The 16,214-nt window shown below is 36.6% G+C and overlaps 1 protein-coding gene across 17 annotated transcripts in view; it reads right to left on the bottom strand.

The window, feature by feature from the left end:
• The window catches only part of LOC109099898 (neurexin-1a), a 172,055-nt gene that overhangs the window by 90,328 nt on the left and 65,513 nt on the right, over positions 1-16,214 (bottom strand). For 12 of the 17 annotated variants that reach the window (XM_042767632.1, XM_042767644.1, XM_042767640.1 and 9 more), the window contains 3 exons: positions 5,690-5,991; positions 4,063-4,086; positions 2,687-2,848 (listed from right to left, as the gene is read on the bottom strand). In XM_042767632.1, coding sequence (XP_042623566.1) covers positions 2,687-2,848; positions 4,063-4,086; positions 5,690-5,991 — 488 coding nt within the window. The remainder of the gene's footprint in view (positions 1-2,686; positions 2,849-4,062; positions 4,087-5,689; positions 5,992-16,214) is intronic. The other 5 variants (XM_042767639.1, XM_042767642.1, XM_042767646.1 and 2 more) reach the window with 1 other exon arrangement.

The raw sequence follows: 16,214 nt of genomic DNA, 5'->3' as shown, positions 1-16,214 counted from the left end.
GTTTGTGCCTCTTGTAAGAATTTGTGAGCATTTAAAGTGTTACATTTGCATTAAGAAAGGCACTAGTATTACTGTCTATTTGATGCATTAGATGCTGCTGTCTAAAACCAGGATTTACATCTAAACTACTGGTTCTCAAAAACTAGTTTCTGGTATATTCCAAGAGAGCTACAGACAGCCAAGAAAATCAATGCTTATTATAAATAAAAATGCAATAAATAATAATAAAAAAAAGGAAGAAGAAGATCTTCATTCAACGTACAATAACCATTAATCACTATATTATAATTCTGTTGTATTTTATCTAACTAAATAAAAATAAAAGACTAAACTAAAACTAAAATCAATCATTTTAAATGTTAAATGTGAATTTAGGCACTACAATATTATAATGTACACTGTATAAAAAAAATATTCATTGAGTTATTACAATTTGTTTTTAAACAATTTACTTTACATGAAGGGTTCAAGGACATCAAAGGTAATCTTAATGTAAAAAAACAGGTGTAACAATTAGTCCACTGAAAGCAAGTTGTGATGAACCCATGTGCAGTTTAAAAAAATCCAAAAGTCAGCCAAAACACAAGAAGCAAGGCTTGGCATGAAAAAGACTCGGCATGGAAACAACTCACCAACAGCAGCTTACACAGTACAAAGATAGACAAGAGACAATGGCAACATGAGGGATATTTATATTAAACTATAGGGTCACATGACAAGCATGACACAACTAGACAACCAAAAATTTAATTAAATTTATGCATTTAGCAGACACTTTTATCCAAAGCAACTTACAGTGCAATCAGGCTATCAATTTTTACCTATCATGTGTTTCCAAGGATCAAACCCCCAACCTTGCACTTGTTAACGCAATGCTCTACCACTTGAGCTACAGAAACACTTTTGAAACAAAAGAAACAAGACACATGATGGAACAGGGAATCACATGACTAGACAGGAACAATGACCATGAACAGACATGAAGACATGAAAAAATTAATAAAATGTTTTAATTTTCTATTTTATTTAAAATTTTAATTTTCCTATTCAATCTACAGTATGTCTGCAGTTTCCAAAACATACCTACGTCTAAGGAAACCCTGAACAAAACTATGCAAAACTATGCAAAACTATGCAATTTTATTATTATTATTTTTTTTGTTTGTTTAATTTTTAGTATAAATTTTAGTATTATTTATTTATTTTTATCAAATGCAATAAGCAATTTTGATTCTGTGTTGGGTCAGATGGTGACCAATGAAAAAAACTACTCCCGGGGAAAAGCTAGTTGAGAACCACTGACCTAGACAGTGTAAGATTGGACATGATAAATAGACTAACAAGGTAAATGCCAGCGAGCATCTCTCACTAATTGTGGGTCTACAGGTTAATGAATAAATCACCAAAAGCTATAACACCTTAAGTTCAAAAAGAGCAGTGCTTCATTGTCTCCCTGTTTCATAAATCAATCACAATCAGCTCAATTTAACTGGTTTTCACAGGCAAACCTAGGTTACATAAAGATGATTTTTTCTATATATAAAACAAAAATGGCTGGAATTTAATTTCTGTTTATAACATCAAAAGCATTTCCGACTTCCTGGCAGTCAGAACAGCTCTTTACTTCACCAGCTGGCGTATCAGAGGACATCCCATTCCACAGAGACGTGAATCTAACATGTAGGATAGAAGCTGATGGATGAGACGACATGTTCTCTACAGTTTTCCTCTGAGGAGTATTACTATCACAGATAGCTCATGTCAAGAAAATGTGAGGTAGTGGACCGATGATTTGTCATGCAGACCCATCAAATATTGCTGGAAATTGAGTGATTTGAATGTATTTCATTAGACAGGCTTTTAATTTTCACATGAACTGAAATTTATTATTTACTTATTTATCCTATTTGTCACACTCTTGTTTATATGTTAGTTCTGTCACTGTTGACGATCTGTGACCCATTTTCAAATTAACAGTCTTCAGATGTGAAGAAACCTCATCAGCAATGTTAATTAGAGAATGCATTTCAACTCTGCTGTTGTGTTTCGGCTCCTGAGTCCGTGGCGAGTGATAAATAATTCCCTCAGTTGTTGGTGTACGTGACGTGTTATGAGTTCACACAGGCCAGAGAAAGCAGCATAACCATAATGTGTACTGGGACACATCCTATAGAAAGTCTAAATCCTATAGAAAATCCAATAATCCTGAGACAGCAGCACAGCATTGACATCAATCAAACATATAAAAAGTAACTATGACAAATGATAAAACCATGCATACGTGTGTACTGTATGCTGCAGTGGCATTTAAGTAAGGTGACATTCATTGTGTGAGTTTGTGTGTGTGTGTGTGTGTGTGTACAGTATACACACACACACACACACACACACTCATTTACTTTTTTAAATTCAGACACACATACAGACACATAAGCTGCAAAGTAACATCTCTCTTTTTTGTTCCAAAAATAAATGAATATTTTTAAATGAGGATTCTTTCAAAAAGAAACTAGTTAAATCAGTACATTGCAAATCAATATAGTGAATTAGCTTCAAGGTCATATCTTTCTACCATTTAAAAAATAAATGAATACATGTAATACAGTAGCAATATAAGGTGATTCAATTACTGGAAGATTTCTGGATGGAATGATTTTTCCCAAGAAGAAATTTTCAGAGCACTTACCTCTTTCAGGCAGCCCATAAAGTTGTTGCTAACGGGGGATCCGGGCAGATCGGCAGTGCTGGGACTACCCCCGACATAGAAAAAGTCATCCGAGCCTAGCATGGTGTAGTCCTCTTGTGTATATCCAGTGGTGGTCAGAATTCCATCCACGGATATTGTAACCTACACAACAAAGCACAGGGAAAGGACACGCTATACTCACATATAAATTGAATACTGTTACAGGGATTTGGTCCCCCCTCGTAAGGATTTGGATGCTTGGCTTTGTTTTGTTTTTGCCATTAATGCTTCTGATTTATGCATTTATTTATTGCTTTTCTCTTTTAATTGGTTTAATGTGAACCCATTTTCATGTCTGTTTCAGGAATTCTTTTTTTTTTTTTTTTTTTTTTTGGTCTTTCTAGATTTACGTTTTTGGTATTAACTTCTAGTAAGTCTGAGCTGAGGAAGTCTGCGGCACATTAGCCCAGGCTCAATGTTAGTGGTGCCATTAATAGAGCACAAAAAGTAAATCAGCAGACACAAAAATGGTGTTAGTAGTAGGTGTGTTTCTGAGAGTTAGTATTGCTTGAATCCAGTGCGTGTGAGTAGTTTCAGCAGTTTTCAATGTTATTGTATGAGGTAAAACAAAGAACACAGAGTGCTAAGAGGTTAGAAATGAAAGCACAGGCAATTAAAGGCACATCTCTCACAGATCTGGTTGAATGGATGCATGCTTCATTATCCCTCCCTCTCCACATGCAAGCAATGGTTGGTTAGAGAGAACGATTCTTCTCACAGATTAGATTGCACAGGAATGAGTAAAGAGAGAAGGGGAGGGAGAAGGACACAAACACGACGCAGCTCATGAGACCAATCACAGCAGAAGTGTCGGCATGCATAAGCGTGTTCACATGAAGAAAGAAAGTAAAAACTACAACAGACGAGATGACCGGCCACCCATGCCAGCCTCAAATGTACTGATGGAGCAGAGGTGTTAGTACACAGGGTGGCCAGGGAGCACACCATGCTGAACAACGGGCCTCAAATCTAGCTGGACCAATGAAAAAACTCAGAGCCAGCCAGCCGAGACCGATTGGTGAGCAAAACCTTATGCAAAAGAACCCAAAGAAGGAAAAGATGCAAGATAACCTAAGAAAAAAGAAAAGATGGACGGGACATAAAGAGCTGAGGAAACCCAACTAATGAGAAGAAAAAGAAAAGGGGAATTTGGGCAGGGCAGGGGAAGTAAGCGTAAAGAGAGTACCAACCGCATTTTCCCCCTTTTTTTGTTTAGAATTGATGTCTACGATTCAAAAAAAGGAAAATAGACACACGGCAAACCCAAACTAAGAAACAATTAGAATGATATCTACCGAACAATGTAGTTTGTTTACCATAGCGTGTCCAATGCCTGAGTGCTTTGTGGAAAAGGGGGGAGAAAGGAAATTAAAAAACTGTGAACAGAACACCGTTCCTCAATCAAAAAAGATGGTCTCTTGCCAAGGTTAGTACATCAGCGTTGCACGTTAGTAAGAGGTAACAGGTTAGTAAATGACACATTCCATGGATGAAAGGTTAGTTTCTTTCCCCAAAAGCAGGTTAGTAAACATTTAAAAAGGGCAACAGAAGAGAAGGGAAGGAGAAGCAGACGAGATCTGCACCGTGGAGTTCCTCTGGGACGGATCTAGTCTATTCTGTTCTAAACACTGTCTCTTCCTATTCCTGGCTCTCTGCTAACTTTACTGGTGACAAAATGCACCACAGAGCTTTTTATGTTTACTGCCTGTCCTATCCAACTTTGTGCCACACATCTAGGATCTTTTCTGAGTCTTGACACTTCAAAAGTGTTCTGCGCTGACAGGTGACGTACTCATGTAATGTAGTGAGAGGTGGCGCTATCAAATAGTGACAGTAAAATATGGATGCCACAGCGCCTGAGGTTGAATTTAAATATTAGTCAAGGGGAACAGGGTTAAAGGTATGTTCACTCATGTCTGAAAGATGAATTAATGGCTGCTACTTGAATACTTTAATATTGGAAGCATCTTTTTACATCAGCTCTGCTCTGTGCTACATAAATTAGCTCTAGTGCTAATTTAAAATGTTAAAAGTGCACCAAATTCCTAGAACTTTCTCTTTTAGTCTCGTCTTTAAGCAACTTTCAAATACATAATTTGGAAACTATTTTAAATGGGTGTATGTCTCGATCAGGGTCGGAAATTAACAGGGGCTTGGGGCAAAAATGCCACCAAAATGAACAAAAACGCCCCTCAAATTCAAGATTAAAGGGCAAAAATTGCCCCCTGCACAATTAAGCTAGATCAGTTACGTCTGTCATGCTTAAAGAGAAATATAAAATGAATTAAAAGAGTTGATTTCCGCATGACATTTACAGTAGATTTGCTCACATTACATTATATTTCTTTTTATGCATTGCTTGCAGTGTTGAGCGTAACAACCACTGACACACATTTCTGTTTAGTATATGAATGCCATGTCCAATCAGAGACGTCTGGATTCGTCACCACTGAGAATGCCGGAGTTGTTCAGTGTGCGCTCTCATTGACAGAATTCTGCATCTGAATTCGCAAATTCTCTCATCATAAACAACAAAGTGCTTAAAAGTTCTAAGTAAGAGATTGAATTAGCAGTGTAGATAGCTTCAGTGATTATATCCCCACAAAAAGCACCCTGTAATTAGTTTTAATTTATAGGCGATTTACATTATGGAATTTTTGTGTAATTACATGTAAATGTGGAGCATTAAACAGTCATACTTTATTAGTAACACAGTCACATTTGATTAGGTAAATATAAAAATCTCCCTTACAAAGGTAAAAATGCCTCTGGGAATTAGTTCCAGAGGGCAAATATTGCCCCTTAATGGAAAAGTTCATTTCTGACCCTGGTCTTGATTTAAGTGGTTACATACATTTAAATAAGGTCTGAGGGTTAGTTTGATGCTACTGATCTGAATCTGAATGTATCCAATCTCGACCTCAGCCTTTTCTGCGCTGTTACCTGACGAAGGTTCCTGGTAACCTTCACATCATGCCAGGCATTGTCATTAAATTTCCCATTGACGGGCTCCACCAGGGCCTCGAAGGCCCCAGAGCCCAGGTTGATGACCAGTGAGACAGCACCATTCTTCAGCGCCAAGTTGACGTAGTCTGCAGATTTTCCGGTGTGGAGCATCAGTCCATTGCGCTGCAGGGTCTTGAAGGAGAGTGTAATCTCATCGCTACTGCTCTGGATGGGGTTCGGGGACAGGTCATAACAGAAATACTCTGAACCCTTGAAGGTGGCCACGTACTCTTCTCTCTCTGCAAGAACATGGAGAAACAAAGCAGTTAAGCTGGGAGCAGACCAGTGTTTTTTTTATATACTCTACTGCAATATAGTGCAGAATAAAAGTCCAGTTGGAAAGATGAGCAAGTATAGGGGTCAATGACTTAATTTTTTTGGCCAATCTATTTATTTATTCAATAATACAATACAAATGCAATTCATAGATATAATGAACAATCAAACCTCTTGTATGATAAGCACATTTGATATTTTGGGGGCATAAGATGATATAATGTGATATAATGTAGCTATTCTTTATGAAAAACTTGTTTAAATTTTTTTTTTTTTGGTCATAATCCTTTATTACTATTTTTAAAAGATTATCACTGCAAAATATATCTGAAAACCTTCTGACTGTCAAATCAATAGTAATGTGCTCCAACCAACATACAAGAAAAAAAAAGAAATGACATCACAGAGAGGACACCTGCAGACCCTCACGACTCTGTGTCAAGATAAATACGTCTCTTAAAATATCAGATCATTTGAACTTTTCATAATGAGGCAAGGTTGTAAAATGCCATGTGGATGTGGCTTCCCAAAACCTTAGTATTATGATACTTATGAAATAATAATTCATGACATTACAAAAGTAAAATAAATAAATCCTTTTTTGAATGGTGGAAAAAAATTAATAAATAAAAAATACACATGTACATTTAAGCAAAAATGTCCTAATACTTCTCATTTTGTTGCATCATATGACTTTCTTGGAGTCATTAAATTCAAACCTTTCTTGAAAATGGTTTGAAAGTTTTCCAAAACCATATGAATGCAACATCAAAGCACCTTTTCTTTGTTGTGAATGCTTTTATATGTCATTGACCCTTTAGATATGTGATCATATGGAGCCCTCCATCACATAGTAATACGGAGTAGATGACTTACCGTATAATCTATCAGCTCCCATGCTTACTGGACACAAGACTTGCTAATTTCAAATGACCTACCTCTACAAAGCCAAAAGCCAGTCTAAAGTCATACTAAAGGGGTCAAACGTATTAGGAACTCAGTTGCCGTGATCTTGCCAAGTAAGACATGTTCCTGGATCAATGTCTTTTGATGATCCTGAATCAACATTAATGTCCAAAAATATAGACTTAACACAATCCCTACCCCTAAACCTAACCCTACCAATAATTTATTCCTAAATCAGTGGGAAATGATAGCTGATATACAAAGGTGTAGAAGCACCTAACCCTAATTTTAAGCCTAAAACAGATATTTCCTGAAACGTTATCTCTATTCTGATTGGTTGATTGGAATGTTGTTCCAGGATCAACAAGGATGTTGATCCAGGAACATATTGTACTTGGTGAAATCACACTCACCTAAGAACTCACCACAGTCAATCTGAGAGTGATTGGTTGCTGTCAGTATGTGCACAAACACCTACGAGATTGAGGTCAGAGCCATCTTGCTCATAAATGAGAACCAAGGTCCTTGATGATGGTGACCATAAATAAAGCAGCCACACATAGAAGGACATAATTACCAAATCAGTCAGTGAGACCCATTACTGTAAGTGTGCTGGCACAGAACCCAGGCGCACACACTCTCACTCCTCTTCCCATTTGCGCAAACAACTCCGACTGTCACCCAGATCCGAGTGTATTTTTGGAACTTGGTTAAAATATAAACTGAAGAGGCGCCCATTAATAAAGTGTGAAGTCCTATCTCCACAGCTACCGGTAAATACAATTTCATTATTACAGAGCAGAACTGAGTCTACTTCTCATCAGAAGTATTAATGACTTTAACAGGCAATTTACAGCAAGACTGAACCAAATTACCATAAATCCAGGAATCTTGCAACACAATTAACCTAACACACCATAAGACCAGCTCATTTGCTCTGGAATTATCTGGAATATTCTTAAGATAAACCCTGGAGATATCAACAAGGCTCATTTACTCCATCTCTTTCTCCATCCTTCATCACCCTTCCTGTGTCCACTTCGAGTTAAATAAGCTTTTTGCCTCGGCTGATGAAGTGTTTGTGTGTGTGCACAAAGAGCCAAAGGGTGGTGCTGTATCTGGCTCTCTTCCACCTCCTCTATATACCACTGAGTCAGCTATAAAGTGACTCAGTGCAGGAAGGCGCCCACAGAGTCGCACCAGCACACACAAACTGGCTTTTGCACCAACACACACACATATTGGGCCATACACACACCGTTTCACACAGGTATGTATATATTGGATGCCCAGAATAACAACAAAATCCCTTTAAATCCCCATTTCAATGCCAGTAACAGAGTGCTTTATGAGTCTTTCGTGGCACCATCAGTCTCTTTTGGGACTTCCCTGTCCAATCTTTTATCAGATTTGATCTCTGCAAATACTTTTACAGGAAATCAAATCTTCATCTTCAAGAGCAAATAACTAGGAAGGCTCATTTAAATACAGCATTATGCTATCTGTTGGATAAAGGTGACCTCCAATCACCTCTTCGTACGATAGCACATAGCAATTTGCTCTGATTTCTGCATAACATCATATGTGCTTTAAAAAGCCTACCTGTTATCATTTATCTTTGGCAGTGTCTATTTACACAAACCTTGGTAAAAGCTATTTTTTTCTTACTGCCACTACTCAGGCAATTTACCCTTCGTACAAACAGCACATTACTTCCATTTGGTCTTAATGCAAACAAGATGCTATTTTTGCCATTTATTGTACACTTGGTGGAACCTATATGTGCCTCTTTTTACACTTAATGTACTGTACCTTTTTTCCTGCACTGTAGGCTACCTGTAGTCTATTTTCATGTTAGTCAATTTTCTTGCAGCAAAACCACATTATATTTTCTATCCTTTCTCTTCCTTATCGGATTAAACTGGGTGTTTTTGATACTCTGCCTTTAAGACAATATATTGGATGTCTGCTATGACTGGTTAGACTTTTTGAATGTGAAAGGAACAACATTGCTTGTGTATTTGCTGTCAGGTCCAATATAATTGGCACTGCTTCATCTTTCAATAACAGCTTTTTTGTAAAGTTTGCTTTCACATTCACCAAACAATCTACACGCAAATGTGTCACACAAAATGCTAAAGTAGGTCCTTTACTTTGAAGTATCGAAGTACAATCCATGACATCAAATGCTGTATAATTTGTCTATCAACCTACCGACATTGCATTTGAAGATGCATACTAGTTCTGATATCACTGTCTCACCCCCTATCTGCTGCTTTAACTCTTATTAATTTGGAGTAGCTGCATTCTGACATATTTTTAAGCAGCATTCTGCTGTTCATGCAAAAAAACTGTACATACATTATTTTTCTTATTATTGTCAATTTTGATATTTTTGAGGATACATAATTTTTTTCAGGATTCTATGATGAGTATAAAGGAACAGCATTTATTTGAAACAGAAATATTTTGTAACATTATAAATGTTACATCATTATCTTTCTTTTCTTTACTGCCTCTTTTACTTGCTGAGCAAAAGTCAGTTGTTTCAGTAACCTTACTGATCCCACTTTGTACTATCACTGTGTAGATTCTCCACTAGGGTTGCCAACTTCAAAAGAGGAAAATATGTGACAATCATGGTTCTTTATAGGAAAATAAGGGACAAAATAAGGGACATTCAAAATATTAGTACTGTAACACATAGTGAATGTCATTTCAGTTTCTGCAGTTAAGTATGTGTATAAAAGTTTCTTAGATATAAACACATTTGTTTTGCTTAACTCATTTATGTACATTTTATTTTTAAAAAGAATTTTAATGTCACACCAAAAAACAACAACAACAACAACAACAACAACAACAACAACAACAACAACAAAAACACGATACACAGAAACCATAGGCCTGAGCAAATTGTACCACTCTAGAATTGTGACTGCACCACTGGTGTAGTAACTTATATATAGCTATATCAAAACATTTAAAATATCATCAACCTCTCTTCAAAACAATACATTTTTCTTTTCTTTTTTTTTTTTTTCCTTTTTTTGTCAGGAAGATACATGGATACATACATGTAACCCTGTTACTAGAAAACCTTTTTTTTTATTTTTAGTGTGCAGGTGTGTGTATTTGGTAATGTGTATTGCTGCTTTAAGAGTGTAATGCACTTGGTTGAACGTGCTTAACAGCATGTTTGTATGTTGCTGTTATCACTTTGGTCAAAGTCAAGTGTCTGAGTTCATTCTTCCAATCAGGATGGAAAGGAGGCGGGATTTGGAAGAGAGGGAGGAAGATTGAAAATCAGTCGAGAGAGAGACGCGAGAGAAGCAGGATATTGTTTAGACAGCCAAGGATTTTAGGCCATAAAATCCAAAACGGTTCCAGCGATTATCCTGAAGGAAATATAAGAAACAGTGTTTTAGACCATAAAACGTATAAGTTTCTGGAGTATAGTCAGCATTTCGTCAACATAGAGGTATTACTCGTGCCTTTATAGAGTGAACGAGCGAAGAGTGTGACGCAGTATTTAGTTTGGAGAAACTCGGGATTTTAAGCCATAAAATCTTTTATTGTTTCTATCGATATTCATGTATGCATTTGTCTAGCGATACTACTCATGCTGCTAGAGAGAAAGGAAGGAGAAAGATTATAAAGATTCGTGATTTTGAATGATTCATTGAAGTGAACTGATAGTTTATCGTTTGACGTGTTTCAACACGAGAAGATGGATGGAGGACGTCACCAGATAGCCCTTTGAGTACCGTGAACTCAACAGGTCCTCTGGCATCGTTGGATGACCAATTCGACGCATCACCAGATAGCCCTGTGAGCGCCGTGAGCTCAACAGGTCCTCTGGCATCGCAGGACGTCGCGTTTCACCTGAAGAGCTGAATCATCGTGCACCAACCCAAACAATCTGATCAGCGAGGTAACACAGACTTTTTAAATTGCTCGGCTGAGCGAAGGGGCCTTTGTTTACTGGTCACAACGATCGCTAACCTCAAATCAGGCCTGCAACGGGCTGGGTTTTAAAGGGATTCGTGTGTGTGTGTGTATGAGTGAGTGTGGATCCACAAAATTAGTTAATCTGACCGGTCTTAAGTATTTCACTGTGATTTTCTTATTTGAGCTGATTTATACTGTTAAAGTTAAGGGTTGTTAAAGTTTTGTACTAAGAGGAACACAAGTTGTTAGTATAAGTTGAAGTGTTATAAGTTAATGCTATAAAAAAGTATTCACTTGATGTGGAAAGGTAAATTTCAGTTTGTGAGATAATTTAAAGTGAACGACAGGGAAGAGGGAAAAACTAGAGCATTATAGTTAAAAGCAAACTGTCGAAGAGAAAGAAAATAGTTAAAACAAAAAAATAAAAAAACAAAACACATTAAACCAATCAATTTAATATTATATTTTGTATTTCATTTCATTTAATTTTTTGAATTTAAATTTACTTGTCAAAACTATACATATGCAGCATTTATATCATTGCCTACTCTAACTTTAATACATTGCTGAAGTCACTCACTCAATTGTGTAGTGTGTTATGTTTCATTGCTGGGGTTGAATTTAATGAGTACAAAAAGTGAACCTAAGTTAACTAGAATTCATTTCATCATACCTTTAATTTCATAATACATTTCCCTCGGAAACAGTTAGACAAAGGATCAATTAGAATCTTGAACTCAGGCCCTTTATCGTGTCCAGCAGTAAAGTGATAAGGGGGCTACATACATGTGGCATACAATTTGAAAGCATAACAACGGAATGTCTATGAAACGTTAGTCAATAAAGCATTTTTTAAACAATGACACTGGCTGTTTCTCAATATGCGTTCTTTAGCGATCTTGCGTCCTTGTGTTCTCGCTATACGTCATCATTAACCGTCGAAGTTCAATTCCAATTCTCAAGAACGCAAGTACAGAGGACGCATGGAAGTGCCCGGATGTGTTCTTGATATCGAGGATGCATCGAGTGCAGACTTGATAGAATCGAGCCGTTAGAAATCACAGAAGACGCTGCGCGCGGCCGGTGTACGGAAGCCTGTAAGCTTTAAACTCGCTCTCGCAAATGCTTAACGGCTCTTAAAAATAAACATTTATCGTTTTGTTTTACTTAATTTTAATAAAGATATGAGACCTGGAGAAAGTCTGCATTATTTTTTATTGGCACAATAAAATGAATCTTAACATAGTCATAGTTAAACAAATAACACTGTAAAATAAAACGTTATACAATTATATGTAAATAATATCTATAATAGTATAAATGTTTTAATAAGTTATGAAATTTGTTTCTAATGTTATGTTATATTTATGGTTCATTGGCCGCTGCTTATGCTGTGATTATGCGGTCCGTTAAGCAAGAACGCAGCACATCTCAATACTCGTAATGGTGTGTTCTCGCGTCCTTCCGAGTTCGTTCTTCCAAGGAAGCTTAGCAAGACCGGTCTCCACGAGAACGCAAGTCCGTTCTTTGCGTTCTTGGAATTGAGAAACAGCCACTGTTGTTGCAAACTATGTACTGTATGAATGAATGAAGATGCATATTTTTCAATTAGCATTCGTAGCTTTTAACACTTTATTGGTCATTTTTGTGTTTTAATAATGAGGTCCAAGGTTAAGAATACGCTAGAAGTTATTTAAATGTGAAATGTTTTTCTCGATTTAACAACATTAAAGGTGCTGATTGACACCAAGTGGTTGAACTAGGTATTGCAGTCCAAATTCAAAATATTGGAGAGGGTTTTTTCACCCGCCACCTCCTCCTCAGACTTGACACAAACACAGGTTGCCAGATTGATGACACAAACATAAACAAGCGCACTTGACGATGAATGAAATGGAATATGTTGTTTTTTCCCCAACTGGCAACCCAGGGAGCCGAAATATCATTGGGTAAACTGGCAGTGGGCGGGTTTCACAAACCAAAACAAAGATTGACATTCCGGCCAGATGACACGTTTTCAAAGGAGAACAATCAACGGTAGCATTGTTTTTCAGATAAACAGGTATGTTAACTTAGCATGTTTCTTAAATTTCTGCAAACATATTATGGTATTGTTATGCTTTAGTTGATTCAAAATCTTACATACAGCACCTTTAACTAAAGATGACTTGCCTTTTTGATCACGTCTTCCCTCAAGTATATTACACATTTTCTTGAGAGGTTGGATGTTGGACTCATGAACAATATTCATGTTGTTTGCATTCGCACCAAACTGATTTGCTAAAAACTAAATTACCATGTTTTCTTTTTAGGTTATTATTAGGTTTTAAACCCTTCCCCGAATTGGTATGTTGGCGAATCAAGTGACTTGTCCAAAACAAATTATTCATTCTCATTTTTGAATCTGATATTCGTATGGTCTAGGGGGTCATACGATGTACGCCTGTGAATACGGGACAAACTATGTTCCATATGGCTTTCATACAGAACAGTTCTTTGATGCCTTAAATACAGGACGATTCTGTATTAAACATAATGGTTTCCAGTGATGTCCAAAGTAAATTCTGAGAACCACTGCTTTAGCTTCTGTTCGCACTTGTGGAGTGATGCGTTGTATGCTGAATGAGCAATTATCTCTTCATCAGCTTAAATTTAGACAGGAACGTTGGGGGCAGCATGTCTGTGGGCTTGTTACCTCAAAGTTGCTACAGGCGACAGCCTGTGAACGCCAAACACAGCCAGTCAAGCATTGAGAACTCCCATGTTACAGGAAGACAAGCTGTACTATGTTTTCCTATCGCTGTCTGAAAGAAGAGCTTTACGAAAGCCATTATTTAATGACTCCCCAGTAAGGGTGGGATATTTACAAAATAAATCTGATAATAGTGTCAACTTTAATTATCTGTATCGTGCTGCACGTAATACTCACAATATGACAGAATTTGTCTAATTAGCAGTACTGCAGGGGTGGTAATGAATTAATACTTTTTTTCTATTCAACAACAGACATCTCATAAAGTCATTTTGACATACCCATATCTTATTCAATCTAAGCCTGTTTTTTTTTTGTTTTTTGTTTTTTAATGGACATACGGTAGTAAAACATTAATTTTGTAATCACTTACAATGGCATAATCTACAGGGGTCTCAGCAGCAACAAAAACAATAATGCTTCACAAAACATTAATAATTGACAGTGAACATAAAACTAATTAATTCTGGCCTTTGAATATGTCCCTAAAAATCTATACCAAAATGATAAAATTACAAAGTGTCTAGTTAAGAAAAGAAAATCACAGCAGCTTCTCTGACTGTAAGCTGATTTTTAACTATAAGTGACCATTTGGTGTCAGACTGAACAGGTACTAGGCACCAGTTAAACTGTCAAAGCTGTCTACATTGATCTTTCATAAGATGCAAGTTCGATCACAGTTATGGGAAATTAATATGTAAAAAGTAAAGCAATTTCAGCACTAGCCCACAGACTTATGTGAATTTTAAATCTATAGAGAAATACTGCACTGTCATTTACTAAAGTGTAAATGATTCACCTGTCAACCATGTACGTCAGTGGCCACAGCTAGCTTGTGCAATCAGTTTATCTGTATGCTTTGATTCTTCCTCTCTTTGTGCTTTAGCCAAACGACCTTTGCAGGCTCTCCAGAGGTATGTTATGGTGAATCACATATAGCTTTACCACCATTGCCCAATTCACGCTGTAGGGAATACAAGAGCGGAGATAAACGACAGAGGGGCTGAAAGGGAGACTGAGGCTCTGGGCACAGATAAATCTAGAGGGAGGATACACTTCTTCAAGCTAGCCCACTAGATCAAGATTACTTACAAACCCATTCAAGTAATAGCTTAGCCACTTGTATTTTATCTGCTTGAGAAAGGGGGTGGGGTAACAGCATACCGTTAAACACAAGCTATCGTTCTTTTATTTAATAATGACGTCTAACTGGACCACAAATATTAAATCACTCTACACAACATTATAAAGCCTAACTGTTTGGGATTTAAAAATGATCACCACTGTTCTGTTTTTAAGTTGGAATTAAAAACAAAGATTATACACCACCCTACATCATGTTTGCTATATAAAATCCAATACTTGTTTCTTAATCATTTTTTGGGTCCTGTTTTGCTCTAGCACATCACAATTTCTCACAAAATATGATATGAATTGCATAGCATTTGGAAGGTGGAATGCAATCATGACAGCTGACTGTAAATCTATAAAGAGGAAGTTCACTTCTAGAGTGTGTAAATGTCATCTTGTTGAAACTTACATCAAGTTCTTTGACATAAATGGGATGTTTGAACATATTTTTCAAATACTTTGATGTGGCTGCCTTTGTTGTTTTGATAAGTGCATAAGCTGGTACATACTGTATTTATATATTAAGAAAGAAAAAGCTTTTATTGATATTTTTTATTCTGCATTGCCAAATTAGGTAATATTATGCCTTTTTTTTGGTAAAAAAAAAAAAAAATCATTTTTTTTTTTTCAAGATGTATGGCTTCAGTCTTTACAAATGTCACGTTTAATTCAATGTGTTTCTTGCCATTTCTTGGTAATAAAATTTAGTATCAATTTTAGAGGGAAAATTGTTTCACCAACAATTTTTTTTTCTTCAGTATATGGAAAATATAAGAAGCTTGTTCATTCTGTTAAATATCTTCTTTTATCTTCCATCCATGGAAGAAATACAAAGGATTTTTTAATGACATGAGTTCATTTTTGGTTACGCTGTCCCTTTAAATAATTTTGAAACACTTTTGTTCTTACCTGCAAAAAACAATGTGATCTTTTTCTAAATAAAAACCTTGCTGCTTTATTGCAATGCTGCGAGGAAACTCACTTCAAATCTCTTGGAAATATCAAAGATGCAATGCATTCTGGGGAGAAGCAGAAGCAATTAAGTAAGCTCATATTACATGCATGTGTATTCACACATTTCCTTCTCCCTCTTCCATAACACATCCACCCTTTCTATCATTTATCACCAGCCTTCACTTCGCCTCTCTCCATTTTTCACACCTTCTTTCCCTGAGCCACCAGCCTTAAAATTTGAGCAAAATATTGTCCTCCACTCTAATTCATAGTAGGTGCAGTGCATCCCCAAACAATTTGCACTTGGTGTGTGTGTGTGTGCGTGTGTGCGTGTGTGTGTGTGTGTGGTTTTTATGTTAATTGTGTGACACTCACCTCACCTTCACAGGATTAAATCTAATCTGTGGCATAAGGTACACAGTTTTGTGTGTACGTTTATGTATCCTTTGCAAGATTCTTATATTTGTGTTGTTTACTTTATTTAGTACTGCA

The sequence above is a fragment of the Cyprinus carpio genome, chromosome A12, assembly GCF_018340385.1.
Source record: "Cyprinus carpio isolate SPL01 chromosome A12, ASM1834038v1, whole genome shotgun sequence".
Lineage (NCBI taxonomy): Eukaryota > Metazoa > Chordata > Actinopteri > Cypriniformes > Cyprinidae > Cyprinus > Cyprinus carpio.
Note: the sequence above shows the minus strand (reverse complement) of the source record. Positions and strands in the feature narration are given on the sequence as shown.